General features: G+C 34.3%; 2 protein-coding genes across 2 annotated transcripts; one reads left to right on the top strand and one right to left on the bottom strand.

Moving 5' to 3' along the window:
• Positions 1 to 2,023: 2,023 nt before the first annotated feature.
• Positions 2,024 to 3,185, top strand: LOC135136872 (cuticle protein 19-like). The gene is made up of 3 exons (XM_064066333.1): positions 2,024 to 2,088; positions 2,227 to 2,442; positions 2,497 to 3,185. Exons 1-3 carry the CDS (start codon positions 2,077 to 2,079, stop codon positions 2,842 to 2,844), a joined length of 576 nt encoding a protein of 191 aa, XP_063922403.1. The 5' UTR covers positions 2,024 to 2,076; the 3' UTR covers positions 2,845 to 3,185.
• Positions 3,186 to 10,150: 6,965 nt separating this feature from the next.
• LOC135137062 (adult-specific cuticular protein ACP-20-like) lies at positions 10,151 to 10,951 on the bottom strand. The gene is made up of 2 exons (XM_064066600.1): positions 10,814 to 10,951; positions 10,151 to 10,502 (listed from the first exon to the last, which is right to left on the bottom strand). The coding sequence occupies exons 1-2, from the start codon at positions 10,949 to 10,951 to the stop codon at positions 10,257 to 10,259; spliced, it is 384 nt and encodes a 127-aa protein (XP_063922670.1). The 3' UTR covers positions 10,151 to 10,256.
• Positions 10,952 to 15,257: the final 4,306 nt, after the last annotated feature.

The raw sequence follows: 15,257 nt of genomic DNA, 5'->3' as shown, positions 1-15,257 counted from the left end.
GGTTCTCCGAATCTTAAGTCTTCAGTTTCCCAAGTTTTCAGGTTCTCAGGTTTTCAGTTTTAGAGGTTTCTAGATTTTTAGGTTTTCAGATTTTCAGATTCTCAGATTCTCAGATTCTCATATTCTCTTTCTTATTCTCTGGATTTCAGGATTGTAGGGTCTCAAATTCCCAGATTCCCTGGTACCCAAATTCCAAAATTTTTAGATTTCAAGTGTGAGAATCCAAAAATCCCTGAAATCGCGAGTACTCAGAAATCTATAAGTATTCAGATCTCGGATTCTCAAATTTTCGGGTTCTCGGGTTCTCAGTTTCTTAGATCTTCAGATGCTCAGATTTTCGGATTCTCATTTCCCAGATTCACAGTTTCTTAGCTCCCCAGATTCCCAGTTTCAAATAATTCAAGAATACAAGGATCCAAGAAACTTAGAATCTAAAGTTTCGAATTTCAGATTCTCAGATTCTCAGGTTCTCAGGTTTTGGGTTCTCAATCTTAGGTTCTCAGGTTCTCAAGTCCTCAGTTTACCAAGTTCTCAGGTTTCCGGGTTCTCGGGTTCTGATGTTTTCAGTTTTACAGGTTTCTATATTTTCAGATTTTCAAATTTTCAGATTTTCAGATTTTCAAATTTTCAGATTTTCAGATTTTCACATTTTCTGATTTTCAGATTTTCAGATTTTCAGATTTTCAGATTTTCAGATTTTCAAATTTTCAGATTTTTAGATTTTCAGATTTTCAGAGTTTCAGTCTTCCAGATTTTCAAATTTTCAGATTTTCAGATTTGAGAATTTTCAAATTTTCAGATTTTTGATTCCTGATTCCTGATTCCTAATTGCTAATTCAAATTTTAAAATTTCGAATTTCTAATTTTCGAATTTCGAATTTCGAGTTTAAGATTTCGAGTTCCAAAATCAAGTTTCATATTTCTTAGTTTTAATTTTCCATTTGTTCCAGTTTTGAATGTTCAATCCAATTATCAGCTCACAGTTCTTAACAACTAATTTTACAGTTTTCAAATTTCCATTTCCAAGTTTTCAGTATATATTTCCCAATTTTAAAGTTTCAAATCTCAATTACCAATTCTCAGTTTCTCACTGCCAGTTCCCACACCTCATTTCCAAACCTTAAATTTGAATTCTCAGTTGAGAAAATTTAATTTTTAATTCCCAAAATTTTCTGTACAATTCCAAGCCTGTAAAACTTATATTCCAAATTCCCTACTCTCGGTTTTTTATTCACAGGTTGCAGTTCTCATTTCGTAATTTTCAGTTATCATTTTGGAATTTCCAATTTTGAGTTTTTAAACTTCAGTTTCCATTTTTTCGTTTTCAATTTCCAAATTTGGGATTTTCACTCCCAAATTTCAGTTCTCGATCTCTGATTTTCAGTTTCCAATTCTTAAGTTAATATTTAATTCGCAGTTATTCCAACACTTATTTTTGTTCGGAGTTTTCTTAAACAAACATCACGGATTATAATTTTGTTTAAAATAGCAAAATAATTAGAGACTTAAATCCATCATAATTGCCAAAAAGGAATCTTAATTAATGCAGGAAAAAATTCACAATGTTTTATAAAGCAAGAAGATAACTAGCGAAATTCATAACTTGCAGGTTCGGTAGATCAAGAATTAAAATCAAAATAAGTATTACTTCATTTTTTTATTTAACAAAAAAAAAAATTTTTCGAACTTTATGATGTCTCATTTCGTGGTCAAATCCGTTTCCTCAAACCCAAATTTGCCCACATTCGCACCAGACTCCCGTCTCCCACGACCGATCGTGTCCCCATCCAGCAACCCCTCGTCGTCTCTTCACTTAATTGCAACACAATGGAAAGTGACATGTGGGCACGAGCCGAAGACACACCCATCCACCTCTCGGCTGCACCGCGACCTTGCTACCATTTTACGTTTGTGCACTTTCGACCACAGTTTTACGATTTTGAATTTTTTTTACAAACTCTGGGTGAACGTTACAACAGGGTTTGGGATCGAAGTATAAAAGATCATTGGGCCGCAACCGGACTAGTGCAGTTGGGTTCTTCGTCGAGTGCAGTGCTATATTACATCACCACCAGCATGTTTATCAAGGTAGGTCCTAGACCAGGCGACCCAGATCGTGCCCATCGCCGGAAAAAACACCCGCTCTGGGTCAGGAATGCGTCACCAGTATCTAGCAATCTGGGTTGGCGAGATCCTGCGGAATTATCAAATTTTGTCTTTTTTTAGGTTATAGCTCTGGCCTGCTTGGTTGCCACCACCCAAGCAGGACTTGTTCCTACCGCTGTCTCCGCCCATGGCTTAGCCCTCGGTCCCGCTCCTGCTCTTCTCGCCGGCCCCTCCATCCTCAAAGCTCCCCTGGCCGCCTACGCCGCTCCAGCCTACGCCGCTCCCGCCTACGCCGCCCCCGCTGTTGTTAAAGCCGCCCCATCCGTCGACTACGTAGTAAGTATTTTTCACACAATATGTGTCCAGGTTTTTCAAAATTGACCATTCCAGGCTTACCCCAAGTACCAGTTCAACTACGGCGTCCAGGACGGCCACACCGGCGACCAGAAGACCCAGAGCGAAATCCGCGACGGCGACGTCGTTAAAGGTTCCTACTCCCTGGTGGAGCCCGACGGTACCATCCGGACCGTGACCTACACCGCCGACGACCATAACGGGTTCAACGCAGTGGTGTCCCGGGCAGGGCACGCCGTCCACCCCGCGACGCCCATCGCCGTGGCTTCCAAGGTGCTGGCGGCTCCGGCTTACGCCGCCCCCGTGGCCGCCCCCTTGCTGGGGCACGCGGTGGCGTCGCCGTACGCCGCACCGCTGGCCTACGGGGGGCTGCTCAAGGGTTAATTGGGGTCCGGGACGATGTGATGCATTGCTGATTGTCAGCGGCAGTTAGAACATTTACCTCTTATGATTTTTTTTATTATTATTTTTTTTTTTGTATTTTTGTATCGTGTTTAAGTTTGTTCTAATTGTGTTACACTGAATGACGGGGTTCTTGTTCAGTGTAAAATGTATCAGTCGAAGGTCAGTCGGTCTCAACTTTGTGCCACTTGTAATTTATTGATGGTTGGGATCGGTTGATGGTATGATGACCGCTTGATGATGGCTCAAGGCGATTTTCTCTTCTGCTTATAATTTTAGGTTATGTACATATATAGCTCGTGCAGTATTGTTCATTTTTTACGTGAAATATACCATTCTGTTCATCAATTTGGGGTTTTTATTTCTCTGCAAAGATAAATCAGTGATTTTTTACTCTGTTAAAAGTGACACCGATTTCGTAACAGATAAACTAACTGAAATAGTGAGATTTCAAATTTACAAATAAGTAACACAATTTTTTTCCTTGAAGTTGTCGGACATTCTTATTTAACGAGCTATTGTTTTTATTTAATGAGGTATTGTTTAATCTGCAGACAGTCAAACTTACCGACGGGTTACCGGAGACTTTAATGATGAATGAGCGATGAACCTGTACCATGGGACAATTATTACACAAAATTAATAGATACTTAATTCACATTTTTAATTTATAAGAAATATTGAAAATAATTTCCGGTTAACTAAGTAATTTCATGCAAATTTTATTCACAGATTAGTTCATTGTTCGCAAAATTTAATTAAAAGCAATATATTTTCAGTAAAAGTGTTCTTTATAATCAGTTGTAGGTGGTTTGTACGAGCAGCGAAACTTTCTAAGTTAGCGCTATCACCGAACATTTTTTGAACATGTTATCGTCCTCTGCTCCACTAAACAGACTGCCATAAATCTAAAAACTGTTTAATTTCGTAACTTTTTGGTCGATGTTACGAAAGATTTTCACTGTATCCAAATGTGATTTTAATTTGGTTATACCCAGTCAAAGTAAATTTTTTTAAGTGTGAGAACTGAATTTTTTTGGAAAAATAAAATTTCTTAAAAAAAACAAACAAAAGTTCAAAAATAAGAAATTTTTATTTAGGAACTAGAAATATGTCTATTAGAAATTAGGACTACTTAATTAAGAATTTGGTAACTGGAAACTAGAAATTCAGAATTTAGGAAATCGAAAATCAAGAATTGAAATTTAAAAAAACTGGCAATTAAAATTCAAAACTATAATTAAAATTTGCGCCGTTTGGCAAATTGAAATTAAAAAATTTATTTCGAGAATTGGAACTCAAAGAAACTAGATTTAAAAAATGAAGGTTTGCTAATTGAAAATTTGAGCTTGAGAAGTGGGAATTTACAACGTGATAATCCGGAAATTGGAAATTTGAAATTCATAATCTAGGCCTTCAGAATTTGGAAGTTTAGTGTCAAAAATTTCAAATTTAAGAAATGGTATCTACGTGAATTTGTGAGTAATCGAAAATAAATATTCGAAAATGGATGAACTGAGAATCTATGAATTTGAGAATTCGTGAATTTTTTAATAAAATTTGGAAATTGTCAATTTAAAACCTGGGTTTTGGAACTGTCGATTAGAACATTGGAAACTGCAGATTTGGTTAGGCAACTGGAATTTGAAAATAAAAATCTGTTAATTGGAATTCTGGAAGTCAAAATTTGGGAATTTGAAATTTGTAAGATTTAATCCTGAAAATTAGAAATTTACGAAGTTAGGCTTGAATACGGTTTTCGAACTTGAAAATTTGCTAACAGAATAGATATTTAAAAATTGGCGAACTAAGATTCTAGGAATTTAAAACTTACGTATTTAAAACCCGGGTTTTAGAAGTGCCAATTAGAACAAAGAAAATTAAAAATTTAAGCAACTTGAATTTGATATATAAAAATCTGTTAATTGGAAGTTTGGAATTAAAACTTTGGGAATTCGAAATCTGGGAATTCGAAAATTGTAAATTTTAATTTAGAAAATTGGAAATTCAAGAAATAATACCTGATTTTGGTTTTGGAGCTCGAGAATTTGATACCAGCATGCTTGAGAGCAAGTAAATATTCGAAAATCGGAGAATTGGGAATCTAAGAATTCAAGAATTCGGTTTTAGACTGCCGATTAGAATACTGGAAATTGAATGTTTAGTTAAGCAAATGGAATTTGGAAATAAAAATCTGTTAATCGGTATTTGGAGTTCAAAATCTGGGAATTTAAAATTTGTAAATTGTAATCTCGAAAATTGGAAATTTAAGAAATTACTTGAATTGAATTGAATTAGAACACTTGAAGCTAAAAATTAAGGCAACTGGAATTTGAAACATCAGAATCTATTAATAGAAAGTTAGGAATTCAGAATCTGGGAATTTGAAAGTTGCCATATTTAATTTAGTAAATTAGAAATTTAATAAACCGTAGATACTTGAATTCGAAGTATGTATTCAAAAATCGGCAAATTGTGAATCTAGAAATTTTAGATTTCGAAAATTTTGAAATATCATTGGAAAATTGCGAATTTAAAACTTAGGTTTCAGAACTACCGATTACAACCCTGGAAACTAAAAATTTAGATAAATGGAATGCAATTTGTTTGAAATTCGGAATTCGAAAATTAGAAAATTTAATTTTGAGAATTGGAAATTTAGGAAATGGTATTTGAATTCGATTTTGGAACTTGAGAATTTGATAACCGAATGCTTGAGAGAAAACAGGTATTTAAAAATCGGCAACCTGAGAATCTGGGAATTTTGAAATAAAGTTCGAATATTTCGATTTTGAAACTCACGTTTTGGACTAACAAATAGAATACTAGAAGCTGAAAATTTAGGCAAGTGGAATTTGATACGTGATAATCCGAAAATTGGAAATTTGAAACATAAAAATCTGTTAATTGAAAGTTTAGATTTCAAAATCTAAAATTTTGATTTCTAAAATTAGAAATTTAAGAGATGATACTGGAATTCTAGGAATTTAGAAATTCTTCTGTTTTGAAACAGAACTTGAAGGTTTCACATTTAAAACCTGGTTATTAGGATTGCAGATTAGAACACCTGAAGCTGAAAATTTGGGCAACTGGAATTTGAAACGTGAGAATTTATTAATTGAAAGTTTGAAATTCAGAATCTGGGAATTCGAAAGTTGCTAAATTTAATTTCGTAAAGTCAAAATTTAAGAAATAGAACTTGAATTCGAATTTCGAATATGAAAATCGGCAAACTGAGAATCTAGAAATTTTAGAATTTGAAAATTTTGAAATATAATTTGAACATTTTGAAATATAATTTGAAAATTGCGAATTTAAAACCTAGGTGTTAGAACTGCCCACTAAAACCCTAGAAACCGAAAATTTAGGCAAATGGAATCTGATACGTGGGAATTTAATAGTCGAAAGTTTGAAATTCGGAATTCGAAAATTGTAAAATTTAATTTTGAAAATTAGAAATTTAGGAAATGGTACTTCAATTCGGTTTTAATAATCGAATGCTTGAGAGAAAATAGGTATTTGAAAATCGGCTACTTGAGAATCTAGGAATTTAAGAATTTGGGAATTTTGAAATAAAGTTCGAAAATTTCGATTTTGAAACCCACGTTTTAGGACTGACAAACAGAATACTGTAAGCTGAAAATTTAGATAAGTGGAATTTGAAACGTGATAATCTGAAAATTGGAAATTTGAAATTCATAATCTAGGCATTCAGAATTTGGAAGTTTATTTTGAAAAAATTTAATTCTATTCCAAAATCGAGAATCTAACTGAGAATCTACGAAATTAAGAATTCCTGAATTTTGAAATGAAATTTGAAAATTTAAAACCTAGGTTTTGAAACTGCCGATTAGAACACTGGAAACTGAATATGTAGCTAAGCAACCGGAATTTGAAAATAAAAATCTGTTAACTGGAATTTTGGAATTCAAAATCTGGAAATTCGGAAAGTGTAAAATTTAATCTCGATAATTGGAAATTTAAGAAATTATACTTGAAGTCGGTTGTCGGACTTGAGAATTTGATAAGAGAATTACTAATTGAGCTAATTGAGATTCTTGGAATTTAGGAATTCGAGAACTTGGAAGTAAATTTAAGCAACTAAAACTTGAAATACATGAAAATCTGTTAATTGGAAGTTTGGAATTCAAAATCTATGAATTCGAAATCTCAGAATTCGAAAATTGTGAAATTTAAGAAATGATACTTGAATTCAAGAAATTTAGAAATTCTTAAATTTTGAGGCAGAACTTGAAAATTTAAAATTTAAAACCTGGTTATTAGAATTGCAGATTAGAACACCTGAAGCTGAAACTTTAGGCAACTGGAATTTGAAAATTGAGAATTTATTAATTGAAAGTTTGAAATTCAGAATCTGGGAATTCGAAAGTTGTCAAACTTAATTTAGTAAATTCGGAATTTAGGAAACCCTACCTACTTGAATTCAAATTTCGAATATGAGAAATTGAAAATGCTTGAAAGAAAATATGTATTCGAAAATGGATAAAAAACTGCGAATTTAGGAATTTTAGAATTGGAGAACTTTTTGAAATAAAATTTGAAATTGCGAATTTAAAATCTGAGTTTTAATTAAAGATTCGGACAACTGTAGTGACAAATGTGAGAATCTAACAACTGAAAGTTTGGAATTCAGAACCTGGGAATTTGAAAATGGGGAAATTTATTTTTGAAAACAGGAAATTTAATAAATGGTACTTGAATTTGGTCTTAGAACTTGAGAACTTGTTACCAGAACAAGTAAGGATTCGAAAATCGGACAACTGAGAATCCAAGAAATTAAGAATTTTAAAATTTCGAATTTAAATCCTAGGTTTTAGAACTACCGATTAGAACTCTGGAAATCAAAAATTTAAGCAATTGGAATCTGATACGTAAGAATTTGATAGTCGAAAATTTGGAATTCAAAATTCGAAAATTATAAAATTTAATTTTGAAAACTGGAAATTTACAAAATGGTATTTAAATTCTATTTTGGAATTTATGAATTGGATAACTAAATATTTGTAAGAAAATCGGCAAATTGAGAATCCAGAAATTTACGAAATCGAAAATTTTGCAATAGAATTTGAAAATTGTGAATTTGAAGCCTAGGTTTCAGTATTGTCGATTAGAACACTTGAAACTGAAAATTTAGACAATTGTACAATTTAATTCGGAGAATTGGAAATTTAGGAATTGCTACTTTACAATTTGATAACCGAAAGCTTGAGAGAAAACAGTTATTCGAAAATTAGCGACCAGAGAAACTAGGAATCTAAAAATTCGAGAATTTTGGAATAAAGTTTGAAATTTTCGAATTTAAACCTGCGTCTAAGATTGCCAAATAACTAGAATATTGAAAACTGAAAATTTAAGCAACTGGAGTTCGAAACGTGAGAAACTATTAACTGAAAGTTTGGAATTCAGAATCTGAAATTTTGAAAGTTGCCAAATTTAATTTTGTAAATTCGTATTTCAAGAAACAGTACCTGCGAATCTAGAAAATTAAAAATTCGAGAACTGTGGAATAAAAGTTGAAAATTGCGAACAAAAATTTAGAAAACTGCAGTATGAAACGTCAGAATCTGACAACTAGAAATTTGGAATTCGGAAATTCAATAAATGGTACTTGAATTTATTTTTGGATCTTGAGAATTTAATACCAAAATGTTTGAAGGCAAGTACCTAGTTGTTCGAAAATCGGAGAATTGGGAGTTTAGGAATTTAAGAATAACCTATAAAACCCTGCAAATTGAAAATTTAAGCAAATGATACGTGAGAATGTGATAGTCGAAAGCTTGGAATTCAGAATTCGAAATATGTAAAATTTAATTTTGAGAATTGGAAATTTAGAAAAAAATCGTACTCTTATTCAGTTTTCAAACTTGGGAATTTGATAGCCGAACGCTTGGGAGAAAAAAATTCGAAATTTGGCGAATTGAGATTCTAGAAATTGAAGAAATCTAGAATTCTGAAATAAAATTTGAAAATTAGGAATTTAATTCCTGGGTGAGAACCTGGAAATTGGACGTTTGGAATTTAGAATCTGGGAAAAATTAAGAAATGGTAAGTACTTGAATTCGGTTTTGGAACTTGAGAATTTTTATAATCGAATGCTTTATAGAGGATAGGTAGGTATTTGAAAATCGACGAACTGAGAATCTAGGTAGGAATTTAATAAATTCTGAAAATTCTAAATTTGAAACTTGGGTTTTAGAACTGTCGCTTATAACGCTGGAAACTAAAATTTTTACCGACTAGAATTTGAAATGTGAGAATCTCATAATTTAATGTTGTAAAATTCAATTTCGAAAGTTGGAAGTTCATGAAATTATTATTTTTAAATTCGGTTTTGAAACCTGACAATTTGATAATTGAGTGAGAATCTGGTAACTGGAAGTTTGGAATTCAGAATCTGGGAATTCGAAAATTGCAAAATTTAAGTTCGAAAGAATAAATTTAGGAAATGGTAGGTACTTGAATTCGGTTTTAAAACTTGAGAATTTCATAACCGAACTCATGAGAGAAAATAGGTATATTTAAAAATCTGCCAACTGAGAATTCAAAAATTTTGAAATAAAATTTTAAAATTGAAAGTTTAAAATCCAGGTTTTAGAGCAACACTGCAAGTGAAAATTCAGGTAACTCTAATTTGAAACGCGACAATCTAATAATTGGAATTCAAAACCTGGGAATTCGAAAATTGTAGAATATAATTTTTACAATTGGAAATTCAAGAAGGGGTATCTACCCGAAATCGGTTTTTGAATTTGGGAATTTGAGAACTGTATGATTGGGAATTCTATTTTGGAAACAGGTAATTTTAAGACTGTCAGTCCTGTTTTAAAAATTCGCAATTTAGAATTTCACCACTAAAATTTGGGGACAAAGAACTAAAAGCTGAAACTTCGCTACAGTTATTTTTATTAAAAAATATTTCACACTCTTTAAATTTTTCTGTAAAACGCTATCACCTCTGAAACATAATTTTGCATTTTTTCCCTATCAGCATACTCAATCTCTACCAAATTTCACTAGACCTCGCATCTTTTTTTATGCAAATAACCCAATCAAACCAAATATACCCAATTAATCCCTCTCCAAACCCGCATCTTTGAACCATCTGCTGTCATCCTCCGACAACAATATTCACTCAAACCCGAAGATTCACCAAATTTTACGCCGACATGCAAACAACTTCCCGATTTCTTTTCAGTCGCCTTTCACCACAAACATCCATCACCTGCCAACCACGCGACCCGTGTCATCCAATTAATAAAAGACCATCTGTGAGAGCACCACTTTTAATTACAAAAATAAATATGGCATGTACAAAGAAAGTGCACAAGAAAAATCAAGTGAATGAGGTATGTACAAGAACAGTCGACAAGAGATCAGTAGTGAAGGCCATGGCCAAGAGCGACCGGAGCTGGATGCGCGGCGTGCCCGGACTTGCTGACCACGGCGTTGAACCCATTATGGTCGTCGGCGGTGTAGTGCACGGTCCTCACGCTACCATCGGGCTCCACCAGCGAGTAGGAACCCTTGACGACGTCGCCGTCGCGCACCTCGTGCTGGGTCTTGTGGTCGCCGGTGTGGCCGTCCTGGACGCCGTAGTTGAACTCGTACTTGGGATAAGCCTGGAAGGTTCAAACTATTAGTCTAATAACGTTTGGTAAAAAAATCCGGGCGGAAAACCGCATTTTTGGTGGAGACTTCAACGGTCCGAGGAGGTCAAGCGACGAACCCACGAATATTGTTTATTTAATAAAAAATCAACTAACACTAATAGAGGATGAAAATTGTCTGAAATGACACTACTTTGTTGTAAATAAGTGTCCAGTAAAAATTTTGTTGGTTGAAAATCGTTTATAACGTGATTTTCGTTGGAGACTTCAACGGTGTCAGTAGAATAAGCGACGAACCCAGCCCGATTTTAATTTCCACTTACGTAGTAGTCTTCGGCGTGGCCGTGGCCGTACGCCTCCACGCCGCCCCCGTAGACGCCGCCTCCGTAGACGCCGCCCCCGATAACTCCCGCTTGGCACGCGGCCGCCAAAGCAGCTACAACAACACACACTGAGAACATTTTGACTGCCGCTCGAACAATAGCCCGGACTTTATATAGCGTCCTACCCCTCCGTTGCCCACCTCCGATTGTTCACCCACCTGTAAACTCCGGGGTAAGCGTGATATAACGCATGTTTCACCGGAAACAATTTGAACAATTTTAACGTCCTTGACGGACGTTAAGAAATCCCCTGACCCAGTTGGCCCGAGCAGCTCTTGCGGTTACGTTGCGTAAGTTTAGGGCAACTGCAACCACACGGCAAGATTAATTGTCCTTTTTCCGGGTCGAGCGATGTGTGTTGCGTTATGTAAATTTTCTATGTAACAATAATAAAATTCAGTCGAGCATTGCGTCTGCACGTACTTCCGGATGGACAGGGCGATGTGGAGCGTTATGGTCAATTGGTTCCAGCTTTCCTGGAATGGGAGGGTTTGGGTTTTTTTCCCGGCGAGTGTGGGAGAGGAGGAAATGATGGTTGTGTACTGTTGATTGATTAATGGGGAAGTAGTTAATTTTTCAGTGTAGTAGACGCTTGATTTGAATTCGAATGTGGACGTGACGAACTCCCGGTGTTACGTTTTTTGGATAAATCGGGGATAATGGGAGTCTGGGAGTTGCGTCAACGGACCGCAAAGATCGAAGCTAAGTGGGCTATTATGCTAATTTGGGGTTTTGGTTGTTGGGATTGCACAAAATAAACGATTGTGAACGAAGTTGCGGTTTTAACGATAAGTTATTACTAGAAAAAATTACTATTCTGCTATTACTACGATCTATGTGTTTGATTGCGTTTTTGTGGTTAAAGTTGTGTCGAAATTCGCGATTTAAATGAAAATGGATGCAAATTTGCGCTAATTAGGAAGTGCAGATGAAGATCTAGATCTCGAGGCCGATTTTAGAGGATGTCGCAATGTGGTTTAAAACACGCCAAGTTTATCTGATTTCGTACACGTGTCTTATTAGTCAGTTTACAGTTGTATCAGTCGTGGGGAATCTACTTCCTGCAATTTGTAAACGGTTTTGTGTACCTACCTGTGTAAAAGTGAAAATATTCCACTTGCATTTACGAGCAGGTTAAATAATGTTGCTGAAAATTATACAGCAGTTTGTAAATGTAATCCTTTGCAAGCAGGAGTTGCTGAAATTCGAACTAAAACCAGGTTTTTCGTGATTTATGCAAGCGTTGTTAATGGGTAATTAATGGGATGTCGGTTTTAATTCGCTGTCAATTAAATTGAAAATTTTTTTAAAATTAAAACTGTCGCTGTTTGTTATAAAATGTGTTCATCGCGAAACTACAGAAACAGATGGTTATTAAATCCATGCTAAATTAAACCTGGTTGCATAAATTTAGCATTAATTAAAAATATATAGGTATGTGTGAATGAAAAAATCCGGATCCGGAAAATTGAATACGAATTAAATCTTTAGTCGTAAGTAAAATTCTAAATTCAAAACTTAGGTATTAGAATTACCGATTAAAACACTTGAATTTAAAAATTTAGATAACTGGAATTTGAAAGTTTGAAATTCAGAACTGGGAATTCGAAATTTACGAAATTGTACTTGAAGTCGATTTTTAAATTCAAGAAATTGATACCAGAATGTTTGAGAGCAAACATTATACGTAAATCGGCCGAATTGCGAATTTAGGAATTTTAGGATTCCAGAATTTTGAAATAAAATTTGAAAACTGTGAATTTAAAACCAGGATTTGATAATCGAATGCTTGATAGAAAATAGTATGCGAGGCTTGGCGAAGTGCGAATCTAGAATTTAAGAATTTGGAAATTTTGAAATGAATTTTGAAAATTTTGAATTTAAAATCTGGTTTTAGAACTGCCAATTAGAACACTGGAAATTGAATATTTAATTAAGTAACCGGAATTTGAAAATGAAAATTTGTTAATTGGAAGTTTGGAATTCATAATCCGGAAATTGTTAAGCTTTGATAACAGAATGCTTGAGAGAAAATGGATATTTGAATATCGCCCAACTGAGATTCTAGAAATATAAAATTGGAGAATTTTGAAAAAGAATTTAAAAATCATAGGTCAGGTTGATTCAAAGAAAAAACGATTTTTTAAACGTGATAAATTTTATGGATCATTTTAAGATTCCGGGTTCTGAGCTTTTGCCAAAGTCCAAATTAGGAATTTTATGAACACGTAAATTTGGATCGCTTTCCACAAAAAAATATTTTGACAATTTTAATCGGAAAATTTATTTTCACTTTCTTATTATTCAAAAATATGAAACATCATAGAAACATTTTTCAAAAATTTTGAATTTTAGAAAGAAATGTTGGAAGCACCAAGAATATCACGAACTAAAAAATAATAAATTATAGATACATTAGAATTTTTCAAAAAATAAGGTTAATTATAATTATTTTTGTACAAGCCTTAAGTATTTTTTATACGAAAATATTGCAATATATTTGCAATGCAAGAAATTAACAATTCTTTTCAAGCTAAAAACAAACCCCGCCCACCCACCCTCATCTCAATTGTGATGAATTTTCTTATTCGTTGTGAGCCGAGAAGCGGAGCTTAATTTTGGATTTCCTTTTTACTTAAGACGTTTTTTTGAACAACGTCTTTACTTAAAAACATGTTTGAAATGGTAATTTCTAGTAAAAAAATAAGGACTTTGTAATTAAACTGCGCCCCCAAGCTCACAACGAGTAAAGAAAAATTGTCACAACTGAGACAGGGCGGGTGGGCGGGGCTTATGATTTGACTTTAAGACGACTGACCCCGCCCACTCACCTTGTCTCAGTTGTGATGAATGTTTTTATTCGTCGTGAGCCGAAGGGCGGAGCTTAATTATGGCTTTCTTTTTTACTTAACAACATGTTAGAAATGGTAATTTCTCGTAGAAAAATAAGGATTTGCTTACAACAAATAAAGAAAAATTGTTACAACTGAGACAGGGCGGGTGGGCGGGGCTTGTGATTTGACTGTTTTTTCTTCTTAATATAGTACATACTTTAACAACAAACGACTGACCCCGGCAGCCCACCCTGTCGCAGTTGTGATGAATGTTTTTATTCGTCGTGAGCCGAAGGGCGGAGCTTAATTATGGCTCTCTTTTTTAATTAAAAGTTTTCTTTGAACAACACGTTTACTTAAAAACATGTTTGAAATGGTAATTTCTCGTTGAAAAATAAGGATTTTGCAATTAAGCTCCGCCTCTTTGCTTACAACAAATAAAGAAAAATTGTTACAACTGAGACAGGGCGGGTGGGCGGGGCTTATGATTTGACTGTTTTTTCTTCTTAATATAGTAGGTACATACTTTAACAACAAACGACTGACCCCGCCCACCCACCCTGTCTCAGTTGTGATGAATGTTTTATTCGTCGTGAGCCGAAGGGCGGAGCTTAATTATTGTTCTCTTTTTTAGTTAAAAATTTTCTTTGAACAACACGTTTACTCAAAAACATGTTTGAAATGGTAATTTCTCGTTGAAAAATAAGGATTTTGCAATTAAGCTCCGCCTCCAAGCTCGCAACGAATAAAGAAGAATTGTCACAACTGAGACAGGGCGGGTGGGCGGGGCTTATGATTTGACTTTTTTTTCTTCTTAATATAGTACATATTGCTCAGAACAAACGACTGAACCTGTCCACCTACCCTATTTCAGTTGTGATGAATGTTCTTATTCGTCGTGAGCCAAAGGGCGGAGCTTAATTATGGTTCTCTTTTTGACTTGAAAATTTTCTTTGAACAACACGTTTACTTAAAAACATGTTTGAAATGGTAATTTCTCGTAGACAAATAATGATTTTGCAATTAAGCTACGCCTCCATGCTTACAACTAATAAAGAAAAATCGTTACAATTGAGACAGGGTGGGTGGGCGGGGATTATGATTTGACATTTTTTCTTCTTAATGTAGTACATACATTTCACAACAAACGACTGCCCCCGCCCACCCACCCTGTTTCAGTTGTGATGAATTTTCTTATTCCTCGTAAGCCGAAGGGCGGAGCTTAATTATGGCTCTCTTTTTTAATTAAAAATTTTCTTTGAACAACACGTTTACTTAAAAACATGTTTGAAGTGGTAGTTTCTCGTAGAAAAATAAAAATTTTGCAATTAAGCTCCGCCTGCCTCTTTGCTCACAACGAATAAAGAAAAATCGTCACAACTGAGACAGGGCGGGTGGGCGGGGCTTATAATTTGCCTTTTTTTTCTTAATATACATAACATACTTTTCACAAAAATTGAAGACTGAAAACATGTTTAAAATGGTAAATTTTATCTTTCACATTTCTCTACAAATTTACCCTTTTAAACAAGTTTTCACCCCTGTCTCAA

The sequence above is a fragment of the Zophobas morio genome, unplaced genomic scaffold (assembly GCF_036711695.1).
Source record: "Zophobas morio isolate AGI-343-1 ecotype UQ-CSIRO unplaced genomic scaffold, CSIRO_AGI_Zmor_V1 ptg000028l, whole genome shotgun sequence".
Classification (NCBI taxonomy): domain Eukaryota; kingdom Metazoa; phylum Arthropoda; class Insecta; order Coleoptera; family Tenebrionidae; genus Zophobas; species Zophobas morio.
This window is presented reverse-complemented; position numbering and strand designations above follow the sequence as displayed.